We start from the raw sequence: 26,860 nt of genomic DNA, 5'->3' as shown, positions 1-26,860 counted from the left end.
GTCCATGAGAATAGCTGTTCCTTTTGGAATTCCCTCTGGCGTTCCTGTATTGACAGATTTACTTACTTGGAATTCCTTTTTGCTAAGGGAGAATGTTGTTTGTGTGCCAACCGTTTTCATTTAATTAGTGATTCAACAAGTGTTATTGGTACATTATTCTATGTTGATGATTGATGGTAGAGTGTTTGTCTGTTTGCCCTAGTTGAGGAGGAGGAGGAGTAGTAGTAGTATGCTTGATGATACTCTGATGTTTCTGTCTGTTTGCCCTAGTTGAGGAGGAGGAGGAGGAGGAGTAGTAGTAGTATGCTTGATGCTACTCTGACGTTTCTGTCTGTTTGCCCTAGTTGAGGAGGAGGAGGAGTAGTAGTAGTAGTAGTAGTAGTATGCTTGATGCTACTCTGACGTTTCTGTCTGTTTGCCCTAGTTGAGGAGGAGGAGGAGGAGGAGTAGTAGTAGTATGCTTGATGCTACTCTGATGTTTCTGTCTGTTTGCCCTAGTGTGAGTAGTAGTTGTAGTAGTAGTATGCTTGATGATACTCTGATGTTTCTGTCTGTTTGCCCTAGCTGAGTAGTAGTATGCTGGACGTGGGGAAGTGGCCAGTGTTTGCTCTCCTGCCTCCAGAGGAACTGCGTCTGATACGACAGGCCTGTGTGTTCGGCAGCGCTGCCAACGAAGCCCTCTATGTCACTGTCAACGATGAGGTACGCACTGTAGGGCCCCGTCTGGCTCAGCACCAGGGGACGTGGGTTTCTTCCCAAATGGCACCCTAGTTCCAATATAGTTCACTACTTTTGACATAGGTCTCATAGGGCTCTGGTCAAAAGTAGTGCACAATGTAGGGAATAGGGTGCCATTTGGGACGTAGTTAACTATAGCCTACTGCTATGTAATAGACAAGGTTAAAGTTATATTCTAACACAGTCCGATAGTTGTTAGGCCTAGTTTTTATGAAATAATTGTGGTTTAGTACTTGGACAAGTTTGAAAATAAAGGAGAGCTGCACACTAAGAGCTCAGATGCAAAAATGTGATGTACATTAAATGGAAACTAGGCCTAACAACTATCAGACTGTGTTAGAATATAACTTTAACCTTGTCTATTACATAGCAGTAGGCTATAGTTAATGTAATGTCCATTAAATGGAAACTAGGCCTAACAACTATCAGACTGTGTTAGAATATAACTTTAACCTTGTCTATTACATAGCAGTAGGCTATAGTTAATGTGATGTCCATTAAATGGAAACTAGGCCTAACAACTATCAGACTGTGTTAGAATATAACTTTAACCTTGTCTATTACATAGCAGTAGGCTATAGTTAATGTAATGTCCATTAAATGGAAACTAGGCCTAACAACTATCAGACTGTGTTAGAATATAACTTTAACCTTGTCTATTACATAGCAGTAGGCTATAGTTAATGTAATGTCCATTAAATGGAAACTAGGCCTAACAACTATCGTACTGTGTTAGAATATAACTTCAACAGAGGAAGGTGTAGTGATTTTATAAATCATGTCAACTTCTATTATTTCACACAGAGTGAGTTCCTGTAACTCATTCGGTGATTTGTGGAGCCATATTTATCTCCTGAACTAATTTAGGCTTGCCTAAACCAGTGGGCTGAATACTTATGGAATTACTTATATTTTGGTGAAATTTTTTTTTTTGTAATAATTTTCTTCCACTTTCACATTGGAGTATCTTGTGTAGATTGTTCACAAGAAATGACAAATCCATTTCAATCCCACTTTGTAACACAGTAAAATGTGAAGAAATCCTTGCAAAAGTCTGCGTTTGCGAGGCACTGTATAGGGAATACGGTGCCGTGTGGGATATAGCCTGAGGTCAGTCAGAGATATTTCCGGAGACTGGGTCAAGCAGATAGTGAGGCTATATTTGGCCGTGTAAAGCCAGTGCAAGCCCTGTTTTGATCCATCTGAGAGCCTCTGTTCATGTCTGACTGCGTCTTAACACGCCAAGCTATTTGTTTTTCCTCGTAGGGGACCCAGTTTACACCCAGGCAATGATCTTACTGTCTTTTGCCATGCAGTGTCTTTATAAACTTAAAACTATGCCAATTTGTTGTCGTAGTGGGCACCCAGACTAAACTTTTACACAAAATATAGAAATGACTATGGTGGAGGTGTTGCTGTTTTTATATTCAGAACCACATTCCTGTAAAGATTAGAGAGGATCTCATGTTAAATACTGTTGAAGTAATATGGCTACAGGGTTCATCTGCCTCACCTGAAGCCCATTCTGGTGGGAAGCTGCTATAGACCACCAAGTGATAACAGTCAGTATCTGGATAATATGTGTGAAATGCTTGATAATGTATGTGATATCAACAGAGAGGTATATTTTCTGGGTGATTTAATTACTGACTGGCTTTCATCAAGCTGCCCACTCAGGAAAAAGCTTTAAACTGTAACCAGTGCCTGGAACCTGGTTCAGATTATCAGTCAACCTACCAGGGTAGTTACAAACAGCACAGGAATGAAATCATCAACATGTATCGATCACATCTTTACTAACGCTGCAGAAATGTGCTCTAAAACAGTATCCAGATCCATAGGATGTAGTGATCACAATATAGTAGCCATATCTAGGAAAACCAAAGTTCCAAAGGCTGGGCCTATTATAGTGTATAAGAGGTCATACAAGAAGTTTTGTAGTGATTCCTATGTTGATGATGTGAAGAATATTTGCTGGTCTGTGGTGAGTAATGAGGAGCAACCAGACGCTGCACTTGACACATTTATGAAATTGCTTATTCTAGTTACTAATAAGCACCTATTAAGAAAATGACTGTTAAAAACTGTTAAATCCCTGTGGATTGATGAGGAATTGAAACATTATATGGTTGTAGAGGGATGAGGCAAAGGGAATGGCAAATAGGTCTGGCTGAACAACCGATTGGCAAACGTACTGCAAATAGAGAAATCATGTGACTAAACTGAATAAAAAGATGAAGAAACCAAGATGAATGATAGGAAAAAAGGCAAACTCAGCTCCATCATTCATTGAATCAGATGCTCGTTCATCACAAAACCAACTGATATTACCAACTACTTTAATGATTTTTTTAATTGGCAAGATTAGCAAATTTAGGCGTGACATGCCAGCAACAAACGCTGACACTACACATCCAAGTATATCTGACCAAATTATGAAAGACAAGCATTGTAAATTTGAATTCCGTAAAGTAGAGGTGAAAAAAAATATATTGTTGTTTATCAACAATGACAAGCCACCGGGGTCTGACAACTTGGATGGAAAATAACTGAGGATGATAGCGGGCGATATTTCCACTCCTTTTTGCGACATCTTCAGTTGAAGCCTACTAGAGAGCGTGTGCCCTCAGGCCTGGAGGGAAGCTAAAGTCATTCCACTACCTAATAATAGTAAAGCCCCCTTTACTGTCTCAAATAGCCGACCAATCGGCCTGTTACCAACCCTTAGTAAACTTTTTGAAAAAAAATTGTGCTTGACCATATGCAATGCTATTTTACAGTAAACAAATTGACAACAGACTTTCAGCATGTTTATAGAGAAGGACATTCAACAAGCACAGCACTTACACAAATGACTGATGATTGGCTGAGAGAAATTGATGATCAACAGATTGTGGGGGCTGTTTTGTTAGATTTCAGTGCAGCTTTTGACATTATTGATCATATTCTACTGCTGGCAAAAAGTATGTGTTACGGCTTTACACCCCCTGCTATAATGGCTTTACACCCCCTGCTATAATGGCTTTACACCCCCTGCTATAATGGCTTTACACCCACTGCTATAATGGCTTTACACCCACTGCTATAATGTTGGTAAAGAGTTACCTGTCTAACAGAACACAGAGGGTGTTCTTTAATGGAAGCCTCTCCAACATAATCCAGGTAGAATCAGGAATTCCCCAGGGTAGCTGTCTAGGCCCCTTTTATTCCGATCTTTACTAATGACATGCCACTGGCTTTGAGGAAAGACGGAGTGTCTTATGTATGTGGATGACTCAACACTATACAAGTCAGCTACTACAGTGACTGAAATAACTGCAACACTTAACAAAGAGCTGCAGTTAGTTTCAGAATGGGTGGCAAGGAATAATTTAGTCCTTTAATATTTCTAAAACTTAAAGCATTGTATTTGGGACAAATCATTCACTAAACCTGAACTAAATCTTGTAATAAATAATATGGAAATTTGAGCAAGTTGTGCTGACTAAACTGCTTGGAGTAACCCTGGATTGTAAACTGTCATGGTCAAAACATATTGATGCAGTAGTAGACAGACTTATCCCCATCTTAGCTACTGTTGTATGTCCATAATAAACCACTGCTCTACCTTCTTAACAACACTATCAACAAAGCAGGTCCTACAGGCACTAGTTTCTACCTTCTTAACAACACTATCAACAAGGCAGGTCCTACAGGCCCTAGTTTCTACCTTCTTAACAACACTATCAACAAGACAGGTCCTACAGGCCCTAGTTTCTACCTTCTTAACAACACTATCAACAAGGCAGGTCCTACAGGCACTAGTTTCTACCTTCTTAACAACACTATCAACAAGGCAGGTCCTACAGGCCCTAGTTTCTACCTTCTTAACAACACTATCAACAAGGCAGGTCCTACAGGCCCTAGTTTCTACCTTCTTCACAGCACTATCAACAAGGCAGGTCCTACAGGCCCTAGTTTCTACCTTCTTAACAACACTATCAACAAGGCAGGTCCTACAGGCCCTAGTTTCTACCTTCTTCACAGCACTATCAACAAGGCAGGTCCTACAGGCCCTAGTTTCTACCTTCTTAACAGCACTATCAACAAGGCAGGTCCTACAGGCCCTAGTTTCTACCTTCTTAACAACACTATCAACAAAGCAGGTCCTACAGGCACTAGTTTCTACCTTCTTAACAACACTATCCACAAGGCAGGTCCTACAGGCCCTAGTTTCTACCTTCTAAACAGCACTATCAACAAGGCAGGTCCTACAGGCCCTAGTTTCTACCTTCTTAACAACACTATCAACAAGGCAGGTCCTACAGGCCCTAGTTTCTACCTTCTTCACAGCACTATCAACAAGGCAGGTCCTACAGGCCCTAGTTTCTACCTTCTTAACAACACTATCAACAAGGCAGGTCCTACAGGCCCTAGTTTCTACCTTCTTCACAGCACTATCAACAAGGCAGGTCCTACAGGCCCTAGTTTCTACCTTCTTAACAGCACTATCAACAAGGCAGGTCCTACAGGCCCTAGTTTCTACCTTCTTAACAACACTATCAACAAGGCAGGTCCTACAGGCCCTAGTTTCTACCTTCTTAACAACACTATCAACAAGGCAGGTCCTACAGGCCCTAGTTTCTACCTTCTTCACAGCACTATCAACAAGGCAGGTCCTACAGGCCCTAGTTTTGTTGCACCTGGACTACTGTTCAGTCATGTGGTCAGGTGCCACAAAAACAGACTCAGGAAAATTGTAATTGGATCAGAACGGCAGCACGTCTGGCCCTTGGATGTACACAGAGAGCTAATATTAATAATATGCATGTCAATCTCTCCTGGCTGAAAGTGGAGGAGAGATTGACTTCATCACTACTTGTATATATGAGAGGTATTGACATGTTGAATGCACCGAGCTGTCTGTCTAAAATACCTGCACACAGCTCGGACACCCCATGCATACCCCACAAGACATGCCACCAGAGGTCTGTCTAAACTACTGGCACACAGCTCAGACACCCATCCATACCCCACAAGACATGCCACCAGAGGTCTGTCTAAACTACTGGCACACAGCTCGGACACCCCATCCATACCCCACAAGACACGCCACCAGAGGTCTCTTCACAGTCCCCAAGTCCAGAACAGACTATGGGAGGAGCACAGTACTACATACATTTACATTACATTTTAGTCATTTAGCAGATACTACATAGAGCCATGACTACATGGAACTCTATTCCACATCAGGTAACTGATGCAGCAGCAGAATCAGATTTAAAAAAACAGATAAAAATACACCTTATGGAACAGTGGGGACTGTGAAGACACACACACACACACACACACATAGGCAGAGACACATGCACACACGCACACACACGATCACATACACATGGATTTAGTACTGTAGATATTGTGTTGTGAATGTAACAGTGTGTTGTGAATGTATTGTCATGTTTTAAAATGGTATAAACTGCCTTAATTTCGATGGACCCCAGGAAGAGTAGGCAGCAGCTAATAGGAATGGGCTGTAATTTGGGGGGCATGGGCTGTAATTTGGGGGGGCGATGGGGGGGCTGTAATTTGGGGGGAATGGGCTGTAATTTGGATGGAATGGGCTGTAATTTGGATGGAATGGGCTGTAATTTGGGGGGAATGGGCTGTAATTTTGGGGGGAATGGGCTGTAATTTGGGCCTCAGACAAGCTGTTTTGCTCCTCATTGTACAGGTGTTTGCCCTGGGTACCAACTGTAGTGGCTGTCTGGGTCTGGGGGATCTGCAGAGCACCATCGAGCCCCGCAGGATCGACGTGCTATGTGGGAAGAAGATCGTCTCTCTGAGCTACGGAACAGGACCACATGTAGTCATCGCTACTGCCGGTGAGATGAGACGGTCTAAATCGTGTTTGGTACATTTTGTTGCTTGTTAAAGTAGGATTCCATATATTTTTGTATGGTTTTTGTCAAGAAATATATATTTTTTTCCCCCCAATTTTTACTCCGTACAAGGTAGACATTGGATTGAGGTTATTTCTTAAAGTGGTTTAATTCTGACCTATAAATGTGAATATTTCTCAACTAAAATCAATCTATTATATGTGCTGTGTAGATGGAGAAGTGTTTGCCTGGGGACACAACGGCTACAGCCAGCTGGGCAATGGGACCACCAACCATGGCTTGACCCCAGCCCAGGTCTCCACTAACCTGCTCAACAAGAGGGTGACGGAGGTGGCCTGTGGCTCTCACCACACCATCGCCCTCACTACCGACGGAGAGGTAGTATGCGTCCCAAATTGCACCCTATTTCTTTATAGTACACCACTTTTGACCAGGGCCCGGAGGTATGGGCCGTGACCGGGGCCCGGAGGTATGGGCCGTGACCGGGGCCCGGAGGTATGGGCCGTGACCGGGGCCCGGAGGTATGGGCCGTGACCGGGGCCCGGTAGGTGTTATTGCAGGGTGGCTACAGGCGGTGTTATTGAGGGTGGCTGACTAGGCGGTGTTATTGAGGGTGGCTACAGGCGGTGTTATTGAGGGTGGCTACAGGCGGTGTTATTGAGGGTGGCTACAGGCGGTGTTATTGAGGGTGGCTACAGGCGGTGTTATTGAGGGTGGCTACAGGCGGTGTTATTGAGGGTGGCTACAGGCGGTGTTATTGAGGGTGGCTACAGGCGGTGTTATTGAGGGTGGCTACAGGCGGTGTTATTGAGGGTGGCTACAGGCGGTGTTATTGAGGGTGGCTACAGGCGGTGTTATTGAGGGTGGCTACAGGCGGTGTTATTGAGGGTGGCTACAGGCGGTGTTATTGAGGGTGGCTACAGGCGGTGTTATTGAGAGTGGCTGGCCCAGTAAACCAGAGGTCTTGAGAGATGTGGAGGGTTAACACCTTCAGTTGGCGCTCCCTTATTCGAAAGGTAGAAAAACAATCCATTGTTTGATATTTCCTGTTTTCGTTTTGTTCCACTTTTTTTGGTTTGCATCCTGTTTTTACGTTTGTGGGTTTTTCTTTTGTTTGTCTTTTCTTGGGCAAATTTAATGGGTCTCATGGTGAGTGTCTTTTTAGGTCCCAGTTGTTGTTACTAGTCATCTTTCAGTGGACACCCCCATGAGTCTGTTTTGAGTGACAATTTTTTTGGTAATAAAATGGGGGCTGGTCCGGGGATCTTGTTTCCCATGAGTGTGGTAGTCGCTCTAATCTCCTACTCTGGAGCTCTGCTGTGCCAAGCTATTTGAATGTTCAAAATACACTTTTGTGGTAGAGTTTGTCACTGACATCTATCCTTAGGGGTTATATTACATATACACACAGGTTAAAAACCCTACATGGGAGATGCTAGATAAATGTACGAAGGCAAATCTGCTCATTGCAAAGCATTATGGCATCAGAGGCATCTAGCGATCCTAAAGCAGTAGTCAAAGTACTGTCTCCCGAGTGGCGCAGTGGTCTAAGACACTGCATCGCTGTGCCACTAGAGATCCTGGTTCGAGTCCAGGCTCTGTCACAGCCGGCCGCGACCGGGCGACTTATGGGGCGGCGCACAACTTGGCCCAGTGTCGTCCGGGTTAGGGGAGGGTTTGCCCGGCAGGGATGTCCTTGTCCCATCGCACTCTAGCGACTCCTGTGGCGGGTCGGGCGCAGGTGTATTGTGTTTCCTCTGACACATTGGTGCGTCTGGCTTCCTGGTTAAGCGGCTACTATGTCAAGAAGCAGTGCGGCTTGGCAGGGTCGTGTTCCGGAGGACGCATGGCTCTCGACCTTCGCCTCTCTCGAGTCCGTACGGGATGTTGCAGCGACGAGACAAGACTGTAACTACCAGGCCCCGAAATTGGGGAGAAAAAAAGTGGTTAAAAAATGATTACAAAAAATAAAAAGTGTTGCTCAGTACTGTTTTGGTGGAGGAGGAAATGCTCTCGCAGAGAGAGACTGATGAAAATGGTGCTACGGGCAGTGGGGTGAGTCCCGTAGACGTGCAACTGAGGGAGTTAGAACTGAAGGCAAAGTTGGAGCAACATAAATTACAGCTGGAGCACAGGGGAAAAAAGACCAGATGAACATGCAGCATAAGAACGTCAGCATGCCATCCAATAGAGAGAGAGAGAGAGTCTCTAAGCACTCAGTATCCAGTCATGGCACCCTGCACCATGAACAGAGTTTGATCTCGGTCGGAACAGCCGGTTTGTAACCGCCTGTCAACGAGAAGGAGGTGGATGTACAGTACCTGTCAAACCTTTGGACACACCTTCTCTTTGTTGTGGTTACTACATGATTCCATGTGTGTTATTTCATAGTTTTGATGTCTTCACTATTATTCTACAATGTATAAAATTAGTAAAAATAAAGACAAACCCTTGAATGATTTAGGTGTGTCCAATCTTTTGACTGGTACTGTGTATTTTACTCAGTTTGAGTGGATTGCCACATTCCTAAAATGGCTGTGAGAGATTTGGTCACTGCTCCTCCAAAGTGTTCTGGTGGGGAAAAGCTCAAAAAGTGTACGCCTCTTTATCCCTTGATCAGAGCTCAGATACTGACAACTGATAAAGCTGATATATTTCGGGCTTACAAGTTGGGCCCAGAGGCAAACAGACAAAATTACGAAAAGACACAATCACAAAGCCATGTTTAGTCTGTAAGGAAATAGCATGTCTTTTTGATCAGTGGTTCTCAAGAGGTCAAGGACCTTGAGGATTTAAAGACACTCCTACTTCTCGAGTAGTTCAAAAATGGTTCAGATTTATATCTGATTCCTGGCCATGTGATAAACGCAATATGTAAAGTGTTAGTCCCATGTTTCATGAGCTGAAATAAAAAGATCCCAGAAAATGTTCTATATGCACAAAAATATAATTTCTGTCATTGTGCACACATTTCTTTACATCCCTGTTAGTGAGCATTTCTCATTTTTCCCAAAAATAATCCATCCACCTGACAGGTGTGGCATATCAAGAAGTTGATTATTAAACAGCATGATCATTACACATGTGCACCTTGTGCTGGGCACAAAACAAAGGCCAATCTAAAATGTGCAGTTTTGTCAACCAACACAATGCCACAGATGTCTCAAGTTTTCAGGGAGCGTGCAATTGGCATGCAGGACTGCAGGAATGTCCACCAGAGCTGTTGCCAGAGAATTTGTTTATTTCTCAACCATAAGTGACCTCCATCATCATTTTAGAGAATTTGGCAGTACCTCTAATCAGCCTCAGAAACGCAGACCACTCGTAGCTACGCCTGTCAGGAACCTCCTCATCCATCTTCTGAGACTGGACAGCTGATGGAAACTGAGGAGCATTTCTCACTGTAATAAAGCCCTTTTATGGGGAAAATCTAATTCTGGGTGGCCCTATGCCCTCCCAGGCTCCACCCATGGCTGCACCACTTTCACATGACTGGGCATCCATAGCCTAATACATTTATTTGAATTGACAGATTACCTTCTGAACTGTAACTCAGTAAAATCTGTGAAATTGTTGCATTTTTATATTTTTTGTTCACTATAAATAGGATTTGAGTTAACTGCCATTCTGAACACAGCTTTTGTAGTTCCCTCTTCTGTTTGAACAATTTTTGGGTTTTTTTTCTTGTAAATCGACTCCGTATACACCCTGTTACGTTCCCCAGCAAGGGGGTGAGGCAATTTAGGTAAATATATACCTACGTACATACAGTGTACATCTGTTCTTAAATGTCCTGGTTTTGTTGTGAATTTCCTGGTTCTGTGACCTTTTTTAACCTTTCCCCTCTGACATCTCCTCCCTCCCTCCCCCCCCCCCCCCCCCCCCCCTCAAGGTGTTTGCATGGGGCTACAACAACTCTGGACAGGTGGGGTCAGGGTCGACGGCCAACCAGCCCACGCCTCGCCGGGTCAGCAGCTGCCTGCAGAACAAAGTCGTGGTTAATATCGCCTGTGGTCAGCTCTGTTCCATGGCTGTGCTGGACAATGGAGAGGTGAGGATACTTTAAGTAAATCCTTAATACAACAAGTATTTTATACGGTCGTGTTGATGTCAAGGCCCAGTTTGTTTGTTTGTATGGCAGAAAGAAAGAAAGAGGATGGTTACGTAATGTAAGAAATCGATGCATTGATCGGTAGTCGATGAAGTCGTGGCAGAAGAGTCTGTTTTCATAATCAACTATTGATTCAGCTGCAGACAGTGTAAAAGACAGTAAATATAATAGCTGTCCAAAAAAAATATAATTTGTGCTTTTGAGCGTGGAAGGCTGCTGATGCACCCAATGGAGTCAGTGAGTTAGGATGTATTGTATTATTGTAGGACTACAACCCCGTCCCGTTGCTATCTGTGGGACTACAACCCCGTCCCGTTGCTATCTGTGGGACCACAACCCCGTCCCGTTGCTATCTGTGGGACCCCAACCCCGTCCCGTTGCTATCTGTGGGACCCCAACCCCGTCCCGTTGCTATCTGTGGGACCACAACCCCGTCCCGTTGCTATCTGTGGGACCACAACCCCGTCCCGTTGCTATCTGTGGGACCACAACCCCGTCCCGTTGCTATCTGTGGGACCACAACCCCGTCCCGTTGCTATCTGTGGGACCACAACCCCGTCCCGTTGCTATCTGTGGGACCACAACCCCGTCCCGTTGCTATCTGTGGGACCCCAACCCCGTCCCGTTGCTATCTGTGGGACTACAACCCCGTCCCGTTGCTATCTGTGGGACTACAACCCCGTCCCGTTGCTATCTGTGGGACCACAACCCCGTCCCGTTGCTATCTGTGGGACTACAACCCCGTCCCGTTGCTATCTGTGGGACTACAACCCCGTCCCGTTGCTATCTGTGGGACCCCAACCCCGTCCCGTTGCTATCTGTGGGACCCCAACCCCGTCCCGTTGCTATCTGTGGGACTATAATCTGCGATCTGTTTGCAGACCTATGGTTGGGGCTATAACTGTAACGGGCAGCTTGGTCTGGGCAACAATGGGAACCAGCAGACCCCGTGTAGGATCGCAGCTCTACAGGGAGTCAACATTATACAGGTGAGGGGTCAACATTATATACAGGTGAGGGGTCGACATTATATACAGGTGAGGGGTCGACGTTATACACAGGTGAGGGGTGGACGTTATACACAGGTGAGGGGTGGACGTTATACACAGGTGAGGGGTGGGCGTTATACACAGGTGAGGGGTGGGCGTTATACACAGGTGAGGGGTGGGCGTTATACACAGGTGAGGGGTGGGCGTTATACACAGGTGAGGGGTGGGCGTTATACACAGGTGAGGGGTGGGCGTTATACACAGGTGAGGGGTGGGCGTTATACACAGGTGAGGGGTGGGCGTTATACACAGGTGAGGGGTGGGCGTTATACACAGGTGAGGGGTGGACGTTATACACAGGTGAGGGGTGGGCGTTATACACAGGTGAGGGGTGGGCGTTATACACAGGTGAGGGGTGGGCGTTATACACAGGTGAGGGGTGGACGTTATACACAGGTGAGGGGTGGACGTTATACACAGGTGAGGGGTGGACGTTATACACAGGTGAGGGGTGGACGTTATACACAGGTGAGGGGTGGACGTTATACACAGGTGAGGGGTCGACCCAAACCTACTCTGTTAGCTCTGTGTGGGGACTCATGGTTGAATGTGCTGTGCAGGTAGGAAGATACAGGGTAATGACATGGGAAGGTCTGAATATTAACTTCCTGTTTGTCTGTGCCATGCAGGTTGCTTGTGGCTACGCCCATACGCTGGCGCTGACGGACGAGGGCTTTATTTACGCTTGGGGGGCCAACTCTTACGGGCAGCTGGGGACAGGCAACAAGAGTAACCAGGCTGTCCCCACACTCATCAACACAGACAAGGAGAGGTGAGTTCCTCTGTCCCAGGGCAGGACCGCCTCCACGTCCCAGGGTAGGACTGCCTCCAGGGTCCCAGTGTAGGACTGCCTCCAGGGTCCCAGTGTAGGACTGCCTCCAGGGTCCCAGTGTAGGACGGCCTCCAGGGTAGGACGGCCTCCAGGGTAGGACGGCCTCCAGGGTAGGACGATCCCCAGGGTAGGACGGCCCCCAGGGTAGAACGGCCCCCAGGGCCCCAGGGTAGGACGGCCCCCAGGGTAGGACAGCCACCAGGCCAGGGCCCCAGAGTAGGACGGCCCCCAGGGTAGGACAGCCACCAGGCCAGGGCCCCAGGGTAGGACGGCCACCAGGGTAGGACAGCCACCAGGCCAGGGCCCCAGGGTAGGACGGCCCCCAGGGTAGGACAGCCACCAGGCCAGGGCCCCAGGGTAGGACGGCCACCAGGTAAGCTTGGGCGATATCTAGAGTTCCGTACCTTCATATCTTTCTGATATCACACGAGCAGTATTATCCCGGTGTACATTTGCTAATGGAACTAACTGCCGTAGACATTAGGGCTACGCATTGACACCCATACGACTTCAGTGGAAGTAGTGCTTGTGTACGTGGTGACATGTTTAACCCAGGTCCTGGATTGAAATCTCACCTTATCCTTTTCAAATGAAATGAAGGAACTCATTGGTCTCATCTTCCCCATATTGACACTAGTGGTGGCGTACCATTCAATAGCCCCGTTTTATACCTGGTTCTAACTTGGGGTCCTTTTGCCCTGATCTTGTCCACATTCTGAATGTGCTCACATTTCCAGACGTGTGTCTACACATGGTATTAAAATGTCTCATCTGTCCACCGAGTCTGCATTGTGACCAGATTTCCTGGTCCCATTTTTGTGCAAATTATTTTTCACAGCTACTCTTTCAAAATATTTATTTATTCTAGGAACTATAGTGATGTAACCAGCCAGTGATTTTAGAGGGCGGGATATTGGTGCCGCCAGCCAGTGATTTTAGAGGGCGGGATATTGGTGCCGCCAGCCAGTGATTTTAGAGGGCGGGATATTGGTGCCGCCAGCCAGTGATTTTAGAGGGCGGGATATTGGTGCCGCCAGCCAGTGATTTTAGAGGGCGGGATAATGACGATTTAAATGGTTTCTCTGTCCAGATCTGTCTACACTTGTAAGATATCCAGACACAGACTACCCTCTGGAGGTAATCACCTCGCAGACTACCCTCTGGAGGTAATCACCTCGCAGACTACCCTCTGGAGGTAATCACCTCGCAGACTACCCTCTGGAGGTAATCACCTCGCAGACTACCCTCTGGAGGTAATCACCTCGCAGACTACCCTCTGGAGGTAATCTACACCGGTCTTCAAATGTGGCCACAATCAGAATATGTACCAAGTTAGAACCGGGTGTATACAGGGCTAGAGTCACTTCAGTATCTTGGCAAAGATCTTTCCAGTGAAAAAAAATAAATAAAGGTTTAGGTTGGGGGGGAAAAGGCCCTGGAAGGGTTTAGGTTGGGGGGACAAGGCCCTGGAAGGGTTTAGGTTGGGGTGACAAGGCCCTGGAAGGGTTTAGGTTGGGGGGAAAAGGCCCTGGAAGGGTTTAGGTTGGGGGGGAAAAGGCCCTGGAAGGGTTTAGGTTGGGGTGAAAAGGCCCTGGAAGGGTTTAGGTTGGGGTGAAAAGGCCCTGGAAGGGTTTAGGTTGGGGGGAAAAGGCCCTGGAAGGGTTTAGGTTGGGGGGAAAAGGCCCTGGAAGGGTTTAGGTTGGGGGGAAAAGGCCCTGGAAGGGTTTAGGTTGGGGTGACAAGGCACTGGAAGGGATTAGGTTGGGGGGGAAAAGGCCCTGGAAGGGTTTAGGTTGGGGTGACAAGGCCCTGGAAGGGTTTAGGTTGGGGGGAAAAGGCCCTGGAAGGGTTTAGGTTGGGGGGGACAAGGCCCTGGAAGGGTTTAGGTTGGGGTGAAAAGGCCCTGGAAGGGTTTAGGTTGGGGGGAAAAGGCCCTGGAAGGGTTTAGGTTGGGGTGACAAGGCCCTGGAAGGGTTTAGGTTGGGGGGGAAAAGGCCCTGGAAGGGTTTAGGTTGGGGTGACAAGGCCCTGGAAGGGTTTAGGTTGGGGGGAAAAGGCCCTGGAAGGGTTTAGGTTGGGGGGGACAAGGCCCTGGAAGGGTTTAGGTTGGGGTGAAAAGGCCCTGGAAGGGTTTAGGTTGGGGGGAAAAGGCCCTGGAAGGGTTTAGGTTGGGGTGAAAAGGCCCTGGAAGGGTTTAGGTTGGGGGGACAAGGCCCTGGAAGGGTTTAGGTTGGGGGGAAAAGGCCCTGGAAGGGTTTAGGTTGGGGGGGAAAAGGCCCTGGAAGGGTTTAGGTTGGGGGGAAAAGGCCCTGGAAGGGTTTAGGTTGGGGGGAAAAGGCCCTGGAAGGGTTTAGGTTGGGGGGAAAAGGCCCTGGAAGGGTTTAGGTTGGGGGGAAAAGGCCCTGGAAGGGTTTAGGTTGGGGGGAAAAGGCCCTGGAAGGGTTTAGGTTGGGGTGAAAAGGCCCTGGAAGGGTTTAGGTTGGGGGAAAAGGCCCTGGAAGGGTTTAGGTTGGGGGGAAAAGGCCCTGGAAGGGTTTAGGTTGGGGGGAAAAGGCCCTGGAAGGGTTTAGGTTGGGGTGAAAAGGCCCTGGAAGGGTTTAGGTTGGGGTGAAAAGGCCCTGGAAGGGTTTAGGTTGGGGGGAAAAGGCCCTGGAAGGGTTTAGGTTGGGGGGAAAAGGCCCTGGAAGGGTTTAGGTTGGGGGGAAAAGGCCCTGGAAGGGTTTAGGTTGGGGGGAAAAGGCCCTGGAAGGGTTTAGGTTGGGGGGGAAAAGGCCCTGGAAGGGTTTAGGTTGGGGGGAAAAGGCCCTGGAAGGGTTTAGGTTGGGGTGAAAAGGCCCTGGAAGGGTTTAGGTTGGGGTGAAAAGGCCCTGGAAGGGTTTAGGTTGGGGGGAAAAGGCCCTGGAAGGGTTTAGGTTGGGGTGAAAAGGCCCTGGAAGGGTTTAGGTTGGGGGGAAAAGGCCCTGGAAGGGTTTAGGTTGGGGGGGACAAGGCCCTGGAAGGGTTTAGGTCTTCGCCACAGTCAGGTTGTCCAGCCTGGCGAAGTATCTAAAAGGCTGATATCTGTCCTCCTCGTCTGTCCTGTCTGTCTGTAGGATGGTGGAGGTGGCAGCGTGCCACACCAGCCATACGTCTGCAGCTAAGACTCAGAGCGGTCAAGTGCTGATGTGGGGTCAGTGTAGGGGTCAAGCTGTAGCCTGCCCTCACATCACTCACTTCGCCAGCACTGATGATGTCTTTGCATGCTTCGCCACGCCTGCTGTCACATGGCATCTCCTCACCGTGGGTAAGACTGACACTGTACAGGATGTGATGATGAGTATTTGATCCCAGGTCTGTACTATTTGAAGTATTTCCGATACGTAGAGTGTTTTGTTGTTGTTGCTCTGGCTCGTTTTTAGAGGACTGACTGATTTTTGGTTCTGTGTTATTCAGATGGCGATGACTATCTGACAGTAGCCCAGTCTCTGAAGAGGGAGTTCGACAGTCCTGACATCTCAGATCTCAAGTTCCTTGTGGATGGAAAGTGTATCCACGTACACAAAGCCCTCTTAAAGATCAGGTATACCTTAGACTGAGTTTACACAGGCGGGTCAATTCACATCTTTCATACCAATCAGATCAGCTCATTTGACAATAGTTGGGGTGGGAAAGATCAGAATTTGGGCTGCCTGTGTAAATGGTGCCGAACAGACTCCGCTTGTCTCCCTATGGGCCTTGGTTAAAGGGTTCCATTTGGAGGGACACACCATCTCACAGAACCACCGTGAAATACAATGATAATGTTAATTTAGCCAACGCTTTCATCCAAACAACTGTAAACAGTGACATGTTTATTCAGTATATGCTGTGGCGCTGCGTGTTTTTAGTATTTCTGCCACACATACTTTCAATAAAAGTTTTTTGTTGTTGTTATGCGCGTTGACTTTTCCTCTGTAAATACATCATTTATTTGCGGTACAACACCATTCTGATGAAGGTTATTTAGCTCTTTGTACCACTGTGGCCCTCGCACACCATCAACCTGCATGCAAAACACAGATCACTGGTCACTGGAGAGACCCAGAGAGATAGCTGCCAGTCACTGGTAGTTAATACATTTCAGGAACTTCATCATTCCTCCTCCTCAGACCTCTCCCTTCCCCTAGTCAAGTCTCTCTCTCTCTCCCTTCCCCTAGTCAAGTCTCTCTCTCTCTCCCTTCCCCTAGTCAAGTCTCTCTCTCTCTCCCTTCCCCTAGTCAAGTCTCTCTCTCTCTCCCTTCCCCTAGTCAAGTCTCTCTCTCTCTCCCTTCCCCTAGTCAAGTCTCTCTCTCTCTCTCTCCCTTCCCCTAGTCAAGTCTCTCTCTCTCTCTCTCCCTTCCCCTAGTCAAGTCTCTCTCTCTCTCCCTTCCCCTAGTCAAGTCTCTCTCTCTCTCCCTTCCCCTAGTCAAGTCTCTCTCTCTCTCCCTTCCCCTAGTCAAGTCTCTCTCTCTCTCCCTTCCCCTAGTCAAGTCTCTCTCTCTCCCTTCCCCTAGTCAAGTCTCTCTCTCCCTTCCCCTAGTCAAGTCTCTCTCTCTCTCCCTTCCCCTAGTCAAGTCTCTCTCTCTCCCTTCCCCTAGTCAAGTCTCTCTCCCTTCCCCTAGTCAAGTCTCTCTCTCCCTTCCCCTAGTCAAGTCTCTCTCTCCCCTTCCCCTAGTCAAGTCTCTCTCTCCCTTCCCCTAGTCAAGTCTCTCTCCCTTCCCCTAGTCAAGTCTCTCTCTCTCTCCCTTCCCCTAGTCCCCTAGTCAAGTCTCTCTCCCTTCCCCTAGTCAAGTCTCTCTCTCTCTCCCTTCCCCTAGTCAAGTCTCTCTCTCTCTCCCTTCCCCTAGTCAAGTCTCTCTCTCTCTCCCTTCCCCTAGTCAAGTCTCTCTCTCTCTCCCTTCCCCTAGTCAAGTCTCTCTCTCTCTCTCCCTTCCCCTAGTCAAGTCTCTCTCTCTCTCCCTTCCCCTAGTCAAGTCTCTCTCTCTCTCCCTTCCCCTAGTCAAGTCTCTCTCTCTCTCTCCCTTCCCCTAGTCAAGTCTCTCTCTCTCTCTCCCTTCCCCTAGTCAAGTCTCTCTCTCTCTCTCCCTTCCCCTAGTCAAGTCTCTCTCTCTCTCTCCCCTTCCCCTAGTCAAGTCTCTCTCTCTCTCCCTTCCCCTAGTCAAGTCTCTCTCTCTCCCCTTCCCCTAGTCAAGTCTCTCTCTCTCCCCTTCCCCTAGTCAAGTCTCTCTCTCTCCCCTTCCCCTAGTCAAGTCTCTCTCTCTCCCCTTCCCCTAGTCAAGTCTCTCTCTCTCTCCTTCCCCTAGTCAAGTCTCTCTCTCTCTCCCTTCCCCTAGTCAAGTCTCTCTCTCTCTCCCTTCCCCTAGTCAAGTCTCTCTCTCTCTCTCTCCCTTCCCCTAGTCAAGTCTCTCTCTCTCTCTCTCCTTCCCCTAGTCAAGTCTCTCTCTCTCTCCCTTCCCCTAGTCAAGTCTCTCTCTCCCTTCCCCTAGTCAAGTCTCTCTCTCCCTTCCCCTAGTCGTCTCTCTCTCTCCCTTCCCCTAGTCAAGTCTCTCTCTCCCTTCCCCTAGTCAAGTCTCTCTCTCCCTTCCCCTAGTCAAGTCTCTCTCTCTCTCCCTTCCCCTAGTCAAGTCTCTCTCTCTCTCCCTTCCCCTAGTCAAGTCTCTCTCTCTCTCCCTTCCCCTAGTCAAGTCTCTCTCTCTCTCCCTTCCCCTAGTCAAGTCTCTCTCTCTCTCCCTTCCCCTAGTCAAGTCTCTCTCTCCCTTCCCCTAGTCAAGTCTCTCTCTCTCTCCCTTCCCCTAGTCAAGTCTCTCTCTCTCTCCCTTCCCCTAGTCGTCTCTCTCTCTCCCTTCCCCTAGTCAAGTCTCTCTCTCTCTCCCTTCCCCTAGTCAGTCTCTCTCTCTCCCTTCCCCTAGTCAAGTCTCTCTCTCCCTTCCCCTAGTCGTCTCAGTCTCTCTCTCCCTTCCCCTAGTCAAGTCTCTCTCTCTCCCTTCCCCTAGTCAAGTCTCTCTCTCTCTCCCTTCCCCTAGTCAAGTCTCTCTCTCTCCCTTCCCCTAGTCAAGTCTCTCTCTCTCCCTTCCCCTAGTCAAGTCTCTCTCTCTCTCCCTTCCCTAGTCAAGTCTCTCTCTCTCTCCCTTCCCCTAGTCAAGTCTCTCTCTCTCTCCCTTCCCCTAGTCAAGTCTCTCTCTCTCTCCCTTCCCCTAGTCAAGTCTCTCTCTCTCTCCCTTCCCCTAGTCAAGTCTCTCTCTCTCTCCCTTCCCCTAGTCAAGTCTCTCTCTCTCTCTCCCTTCCCCTAGTCAAGTCTCTCTCTCTCTCCCTTCCCCTAGTCAAGTCTCTCTCTCTCTCTCCCTTCCCCTAGTCAAGTCTCTCTCTCTCTCTCCCTTCCCCTAGTCAAGTCTCTCTCTCTCTCTCCCTTCCCCTAGTCAAGTCTCTCTCTCTCTCCCTTCCCCTAGTCAAGTCTCTCTCTCTCTCCCTTCCCCTAGTCAAGTCTCTCTCTCTCTCCCTTCCCCTAGTCAAGTCTCTCTCTCTCTCCCTTCCCCTAGTCAAGTCTCTCTCTCTCTCCCTTCCCCTAGTCAAGTCTCTCTCTCTCTCCCTTCCCCTAGTCAAGTCTCTCTCTCCCTTCCCCTAGTCAAGTCTCTCTCTCCCTTCCCCTAGTCAAGTCTCTCTCTCCCTTCCCCTAGTCAAGTCTCTCTCTCTCCCTTCCCCTAGTCAAGTCTCTCTCTCTCTCCCTTCCCCTAGTCAAGTCTCTCTCTCTCTCCCTTCCCCTAGTCAAGTCTCTCTCTCTCTCCCTTCCCCTAGTCAAGTCTCTCTCTCTCTCCCTTCCCCTAGTCAAGTCTCTCTCTCTCTCCCTTCCCCTAGTCAAGTGTCTCTCTCTCTCTCCCTTCCCCTAGTCAAGTCTCTCTCTCTCTCTCCCTTCCCCTAGTCAAGTGTCTCTCTCTCTCTCCCTTCCCCTAGTCAAGTCTCTCTCTCTCTCTCCCTTCCCCTAGTCAAGTCTCTCTCTCTCTCTCCCTTCCCTTAGTCAAGTCTCTCTCTCTCTCTCCCTTCCCCTAGTCAAGTCTCTCTCTCTCTCTCCTTCCCCTAGTCAAGTCTCTCTCTCTCTCCCTTCCCCTAGTCAAGTCTCTCTCTCTCTCCCTTCCCCTAGTCAAGTCTCTCTCTCTCTCCCTTCCCCTAGTCAAGTCTCTCTCTCTCTCCCTTCCCCTAGTCAAGTCTCTCTCTCTCTCTCTCTCTCTTCCCCTAGTCAAGTCTCTCTCTCTCTCTCTCTCTCTTCCCCTAGTCAAGTCTCTCTCTCTCTCTCTCTCCCTTCCCCTAGTCAAGTCTCTCTCTCTCTCTCTCTCCCTTCCCCTAGTCAAGTCTCTCTCTCTCTCTCTCTCCCTTCCCCTAGTCAAGTCTCTCTCTCCCTTCCCCTAGTCAAGTCTCTCTCTCCCTTCCCCTAGTCAAGTCTCTCTCTCCCTTCCCCTAGTCAAGTGGCTCTCTCTCCCTTCCCCTAGTCAAGTGGCTCTCTCTCCCTTCCCCTAGTCAAGTCTCTCTCTCTCTCCCTTCCCCTAGTCAAGTCTCTCTCTCTCTCCCTTCCCCTAGTCAAGTCTCTCTCTCTCTCCCTTCCCCTAGTCAAGTCTCTCTCTCTCTCCCTTCCCCTAGTCAAGTCTCTCTCTCTCTCCCTTCCCCTAGTCAAGTCTCTCTCTCTCTCCCTTCCCCTAGTCAAGTCTCTCTCTCTCTCCCTTCCCCTAGTCAAGTCTCTCTCTCTCTCCCTTCCCCTAGTCAAGTCTCTCTCTCTCTCCCTTCCCCTAGTCAAGTCTCTCTCTCTCTCCCTTCCCCTAGTCAAGTCTCTCTCTCCCTTCCCCTAGTCAAGTCTCTCTCTCCCTTCCCCTAGTCAAGTCTCTCTCTCCCTTCCCCTAGTCAAGTGTGGCTCTCTCTCTCTCCCTTCCCCTAGTCAAGTATCAACCAGTGGCGTAGTACATTTTGGCGAGGCCCCCCTGAAAGCTAAAACGGGTAACTTCTTTCAATTATACACATTTTGCCACGGGGCAGAGTTTTGTTTTTCATGCCACACCCACACACACAGCTACAAACATTTCTCTGTTAACAAGGTGATTTCCAGTAGTTTACCTTCCTTGTCTCCTCCCAAGTCTGCTATGTTAGTTTCCACTGCGGTGTGTGAAACTATGTCTCGGTGTCTCTGTCCTTCCTGTTGACGCTATGAGGAAGCAAGGACACTGCTATTGCTTCCCCCTCTGGTTCTCTTTTTATATAACTCACATCCTCATGCCTTAAAACGCGATCGTTTTCCATCAGAGTTAAAGACAATTTATTTATTTTACATCTGGAAATGTGTTTGTTCATACACTGAGTGTACAAAACATTAAGAACACACGGTGGTTTCCAGGACATAGGATTGAGCAGGTGAAAGCTATGATCCCGTATTGTATTTTTCACTCGGTGTAGATGAAGGAGAGGAAAGAAGGATTTGACTCCATTTGAGACATGGATTGTGTATGTGTGCCCTTTCAGAGGGTGAATAGGCAAGACATTGAAGTGTCTTTTGAACGGGGGTATTGTAGTAGGTGCCGAATGCAGGTTTTCCTAATGTTTGGTGTACTCCGTGTAGAAACTAAATACATATTTACAAAAGTATGTGGACACTTCTTCAAATTAGTGGATTCGGCTATTTCAGCCACACACCTGTTGCTGACAGGTGTATAAAATTGATCACACAGCCATGCAATCTCCATAGACAAACATTGGAAGTAGAATGGCCCGTACTGAAGAGCTCAGTGACTTTCAATGTGGCACTGTTATAGGATACCACCTTTCCAACGAGTCAGTTTGTCAAATTTCTGCCCTGCTAAAGCTGCCCCCGGGTCAACTGTAAGTGTTGATATTGTGAAGTGGAAATATCTTGGAGCAACAACGGCTCAGCCGTGAAGTGGTAGGCCACATAAGCTCACAGAACGGGACCACTGAGTGATGAAGCGTGTGTAGTGTGTAAAAAAATAGTCTGTCCTCAGTTGCAACACTCACTACAGAGTTCCAAACTGCCTCTGGAAGCAACGTCAGCACAAGAACTGTTTGTCGGAAGCTTCATGAAATGGGTTTCCGTGGCCGAGCAGCCGCACACAAGCCTAAGATCACTATGCTCAATGCCAAGCGTCGGCTGGAGTGGTGTAAAGCTCAACGCCATTGGACTCTGGAGCAGTGAAAACGTGTTCTCTGGAGTGATGAATCACGCTTCACCATCTGGCAGTTCGACGGACGAATCTGGGTTTGGCAGATGCCAGGAGAACGCTACCTGCCCCAATGCATAATGCTAACTGTAAAGTTTGGTGGAGGAGGAATAATGGTCTGGGGCTGTTTTTCATGGTTTGAGCCCCTTAGTTCCAGTGAAGGGAAATCTTAACGCTACAGCATACAATGACATTCTAGACGATTCTGTGCTTCCAACTTTGTGGCATCAGTTTGGGGAAGGCCCTTTCCTGTTTCAGCATGACAATGCCCCCGTGCACAAAGCGAGATCCATACAGGAATGGTTTGTCAAGATCGGTGTGGAAGAACTTGACTGGCCTTCGCAGTGCCCTGACCTCAACCCCATCGAACACCTTTGGGATGAATTGGAACGCCGACTGCGAGCCAGGCCTAATCGCCCAACATCAGTCTTCCCGACCTCACTAATGCTCTTGTGGCTGAATGGAAGCAAGTCCCCACAGTAATGTTCCAACATCTAGTGGAAAGCCTTCCAAGAAGAGTGGAGGCTGGAATAGCAGCAAAGGGGGGAACCAACTCCATATTAATGCCCATGATTTTGGTATGAGATGTTCGACAAGAAGGTGTCCACATACTTTTGGTCATGTAGTGTATCTAATTAGCCAGCTAGCTAAGCTCCATAGATCTACATGGGCTGAATTCTAACTTCACATCAGTGCACATAGTTTCCATGGTGACTGATCTGTTGCCACCCTCCATGGTTACTGATCACCAGTCTAACAAGATTCAAAAGGCACTCGCACATCTGAGCAATCTTGTTACAGGTGCATGGCAACAGTTGAAACAGGATGAATGAAAAAAGGAAACCGCACACTGTTCTTGATAGTATCACTGATCAGTGTGCGGTTTCCTTTTTTCATTCATACTGATCACCAGTCACCATGGTGACTGATCTGTTGCCACCCTCCATGGTGACTGATCTGTTGTCAGTTTCCACGGTGACTGATCTGTTGTCAGTTTCCACGGTGACTGATCTGTTGTCAGTTTCCACGGTGACTGATCTGTTGTCAGTTTCCACGGTGACTGATCTGTTGTCAGTTTCCACGGTGACTGATCTGTTGTCAGTTTCCACGGTGACTGATCTGTTGTCAGTTTCCACGGTGACTGATCTGTTGTCATCTTCCCGTGGTTTCAGGTGTGAACATTTCCGTGTGTTGCTGAACGAGACGGACGAGGAGTCTATTGAGATCCACCAGTTCTCTTACTTGGTCTACAGGGCCTTCCTGGAATACCTGTACACGGACATCATCAACCTGCCTCCAGAGGACGCCATAGGTTCATATTAATTTAACCTTTATTTAACTAGGCAAGTCGGTTAACAACAAATTCTTATTTTTAATGACGGCCTAGGAACAGTGGGGTTAACTGCCTCGTTCAGGAGGCTGAACGACAGATTTTTAACTTGTCACCTCAGGGGATTTGATCATGCAACCTTTCGGTTAACTAGTCCATCGCTCTAACCGCTAGGCTACGCTGCCGCCTGGTACGACACCTAACCCTAGCGTACCTTTACGCCAGAGGTACGACGCAGTGTTTCCCCTAGATTATTCTCCAGGCGGAGGTGCAAAGAACTCCATAAAGTACACCACAGTGTTTTCTCTAGCTTAATTATTTACCAGACGGGTCGCAAAGGAACCCAAATCAGCATCTAGGGCCTCGCGTGAGTTACGACAGCTTATAGAAAGTGTTATAATGCGCTAGAATTCCACCGTTAACCTGGACTCAGAAGGAGATCACTATAAAATAACTGGTGCAGCGTTTGGGCCGTATTCCATGTATCTGTCCTGTGTGTACTGTAGGGCTCCTGGACTTAGCGACGTTCTACCGTGAGACGCGTCTGAAGAGACTGTGTCAGGAGACTATCAAGAGAGGCATCTCTGAGGAAAACGCTATCACACTGCTCTCTGCTGCCGTCAAGTACGAGGCCAGGGTAAGAGGCTTTACACACTCTGTTGTCCTCCCGTAGTCCCTGACCAGCCAGCCCAGACCCTCTCTGTTGTCCTCCCGTAGTCCCTGACCAGCCAGCCCAGACCCTCTCTGTTGTCCTCCCGTAGTCCCTGACCAGCCAGCCCAGACCCTCTCTGTTGTCCTCCCGTAGTCCCTGACCAGCCAGCCCAGACCCTCTCTGTTGTCCTCCCATAGCCGCTGACCAGCCAGCCAGCCCAGACCCTCTCTGTTGTCCTCCTGTAGACCCTGGCCCCTGACCAGCCAGCCCAGACCCTCTCTGTTGTCCTGTCTGTTGTACCAGTTGTGTTGTACCAGTGGTTCCTCTACCAGTCACTGCCCTCTGTGTTGTACTCCTCCTGTCCCCAGCGCTGACCACTGACCAGCCATCCATCTCCCTGTTCCTCCTACAGGACCTGGAAGAGTTCTGCTTCAAGTTCTGTGTCAACCACCTGACAGCCGTTACTCAAACGCAGGCCTTCGCCGACATGGACCACGAGCTGCTGAAGACCTTCATCAGTAAAGCTAGCCGCTATGGGGCCTTCAAAAACTGACTGATCCACAGCCCACTAGCTAAGACCCTGGGTTAAGAGACTGGGGGATGGGGGAGTAGGAGGGGGGATGGGAGAGAGGGATGAAGGAGCAGGAGGGGGGGGATGGAGGAGCAGGAAGGGGGGATGGAGGAGCAGGAGGGGGGGATGGAGGAGCAGGAAGGGGGGATGGAGGAGCAGGAAGGGGGGATGGAGGAGCAGGAGGGGGGATGGGGGAGTAGGAAGGGGATGGGAGAGAGGGATGAAGGCAGATGGATGCCTAACAACTGTCTGACAGCAGCTAGCGGTGCTAAAACTCTGGGAGACGGGACGGAGCCGTCTCAACCCTGGGGGACAGGGGACAGAGCCGTCTCAACCCTGGGAGACGGGACAGAGCTGTCTCAACCCTGGGGGACGGGACGGAGCCGTCTCAACCCTGGGGGACGGGACGGAGCCGTCTCAACCCTGGGGGACAGGGGACAGAGCCGTCTCAACCCTGGGAGACGGGACAGAGCCGTCTCAACCCTGGGGGACGGGACGGAGCCGTCTCAACCCTGGGAGACGGGACGGAGCCGTCTCAACCCTGGGAGACGGGACGGAGCCGTCTCAACCCTGGGAGACGGGACGGAGCCGTCTCAACCCTGGGGGACGGGACGGAGCCGTCTCAACCCTGGGGGACAGGGGACGGAGCCGTCTCAACCCTGGAGGACAGAGCCGTCTCAACCCTGGGGGACAGGGGACAGAGCCGTCTCAACCCTGGGAGACAGGGGACAGAGCCGTCTCAACCCTGGGAGACGGGACGGAGCCGTCTCAACCCTGGGGGACAGGGGACGGAGCCGTCTCAACCCTGGGGGACAGGGGACGGAGCCGTCTCAACCCTGGAGGACAGAGCCGTCTCAACCCTGGAGGATAGAGCCGTCTCAACCCTGGGGGACAGGGGGACAGAGCCGTCTCAACCCTGGGGGACAGAGCCGTCTCAACCCTGGGGGACAGAGCCGTCTCAACCCTGGGGGACGGAGCCGTCTCAACCCTGGGGGACGGAGCCGTCTCAACCCTGGGGGACGGAGCTTTGTAAACAGTGTACTTATTGGGTCCTGGGTTAAGAGATTTGAGCTTTAGTGATGTTAAACACCATGGACCTGAAGCAAGTCCTAACCTGTAACACTGGTCCAATAGGGAACAGATACTGTTAGAGGGAGGGTCGCCTCTGTTTGCTGCTGTGGAGGGTTTGATGTTATTGGACGCCCGTTAACACTGGTCCAATCCATGCTGTTACGCCACACGAGCACAGAACAGGACACCAAACAGACAGGGGCAAGACAAAATGGACACTAACTAACTAACTAACTAACTAAATGGTCACCAACTAACTGCAAATGGTAGATTCCATATTTTGTCACTCTCAGAAGGTCAAAAGGTTATTTAGCCAAGCTGTTTCATACAGTACTGTGCTGCTTGTATTGATGTGCTTTTGTCGTTCGTTCATTATTGTATTGCCTGTCTATTCTCACTCGCTGCTGTGTATCCAGTCACCTTACCTGTGATGAGCTAATTATCTGATAGGAAATGATACACACACGTCATTATTGACTCAGAAGGGGGAGGAGGGACCTGTTAAAGTGCTTACTGACGCATTTCTGTCGTTCATTAACTCTGTCCATGTGCAGCTGTAAACATATATTTATGTTCTATAACAGGAAACATAACAGACGACCTCCATTACCTTTCTATGGATGTCAGTGATGTCATATGCATCATAAATGATTCCCTATATAGTGCATTACCTTTTGACCAGGGCCCGTAAGGGAGGGGGGACCAGGGCCCGTAAGGGAGGGGGGACCAGGGCCCGTAAGGGAGGGGGGACCAGGGCCCGTAAGGGGAGGGAGGGACCAGGGCCCGTAAGGGGAGGGAGGGACCAGGGCCCGTAAGGGAGGGAGGGACCAGGGCCCGTAAGGGAGGGAGGGACCAGGGCCCGTAAGGGAGGGGGAGGGACCAGGGCCCGTAAGGGAGGGGGAGGGACCAGGGCCCGTAAGGGAGGGGGAGGGACCAGGGCCCGTAAGGGAGGGGGAGGGACCAGGGCCCGTAAGGGAGGGGGAGGGACCAGGGCCCGTAAGGGAGGGGGAGGGACCAGGGCCCGTAAGGGAGGGGGAGGGACCAGGGCCCGTAAGGGAGGGGGAGGGACCAGGGCCCGTAAGGGAGGGGGAGGGACCAGGGCCCGTAAGGGAGGGGGAGGGACCAGGGCCCGTAAGGGAGGGACCAGGGCCCGTAAGGGAGGGGGAGGGACCAGGGCCCGTAAGGGAGGTTGAGGGACCAGGGCCCGTAAGGGAGGTTGAGGGACCAGGGCCCGTAAGGGAGGTTGAGGGACCAGGGCCCGTAAGGGAGGGGGAGGGACCAGGGCCCGTAAGGGAGGGGGAGGGACCAGGGCCCGTAAGGGGAGGGAGGGACCAGGGCCCGTAAGGGGAGGGAGGGACCAGGGCCCGTAAGGGGAGGGGGGGACCAGGGTGTGATCAGGATCCATAGGGGGAACA

The 26,860-nt window shown here is 49.5% G+C and overlaps 1 protein-coding gene across 3 annotated transcripts in view; it reads left to right on the top strand.

Annotated features, from left to right (window-relative positions):
- Positions 1 to 25,964, top strand: part of rcbtb2 (regulator of chromosome condensation (RCC1) and BTB (POZ) domain containing protein 2) — a 28,331-nt gene extending 2,367 nt beyond the window's left edge. For 2 of the 3 annotated variants that reach the window (XM_045704124.2, XM_045704125.2), the window contains 11 exons: positions 565 to 702; positions 6,452 to 6,602; positions 6,832 to 6,998; positions 10,513 to 10,671; positions 11,613 to 11,720; positions 12,410 to 12,552; positions 15,705 to 15,895; positions 16,045 to 16,171; positions 22,994 to 23,133; positions 23,658 to 23,788; positions 24,216 to 25,964. In XM_045704124.2, the coding sequence (XP_045560080.1) occupies positions 577 to 702; positions 6,452 to 6,602; positions 6,832 to 6,998; positions 10,513 to 10,671; positions 11,613 to 11,720; positions 12,410 to 12,552; positions 15,705 to 15,895; positions 16,045 to 16,171; positions 22,994 to 23,133; positions 23,658 to 23,788; positions 24,216 to 24,356 (1,584 nt within the window). In that variant the 5' untranslated portion in view covers positions 565 to 576 and the 3' untranslated portion in view covers positions 24,357 to 25,964. Of the gene's footprint in view, positions 1 to 564; positions 703 to 6,451; positions 6,603 to 6,831; positions 6,999 to 10,512; positions 10,672 to 11,612; positions 11,721 to 12,409; positions 12,553 to 15,704; positions 15,896 to 16,044; positions 16,172 to 22,993; positions 23,134 to 23,657; positions 23,789 to 24,171 lie in introns of all 3 variants that reach the window. The other variant, XM_082966817.1, reaches the window with a different exon arrangement.
- Positions 25,965 to 26,860: the final 896 nt, after the last annotated feature.

This window comes from Salmo salar, chromosome 20, assembly GCF_965601325.2.
Source record: "Salmo salar chromosome 20, fSalSal1, whole genome shotgun sequence".
In the NCBI taxonomy this organism is placed as follows: domain Eukaryota; kingdom Metazoa; phylum Chordata; class Actinopteri; order Salmoniformes; family Salmonidae; genus Salmo; species Salmo salar.
The sequence above is the reverse complement of the archived record's forward strand: the minus strand, read 5'-3'. Positions and strand labels throughout refer to the sequence as shown.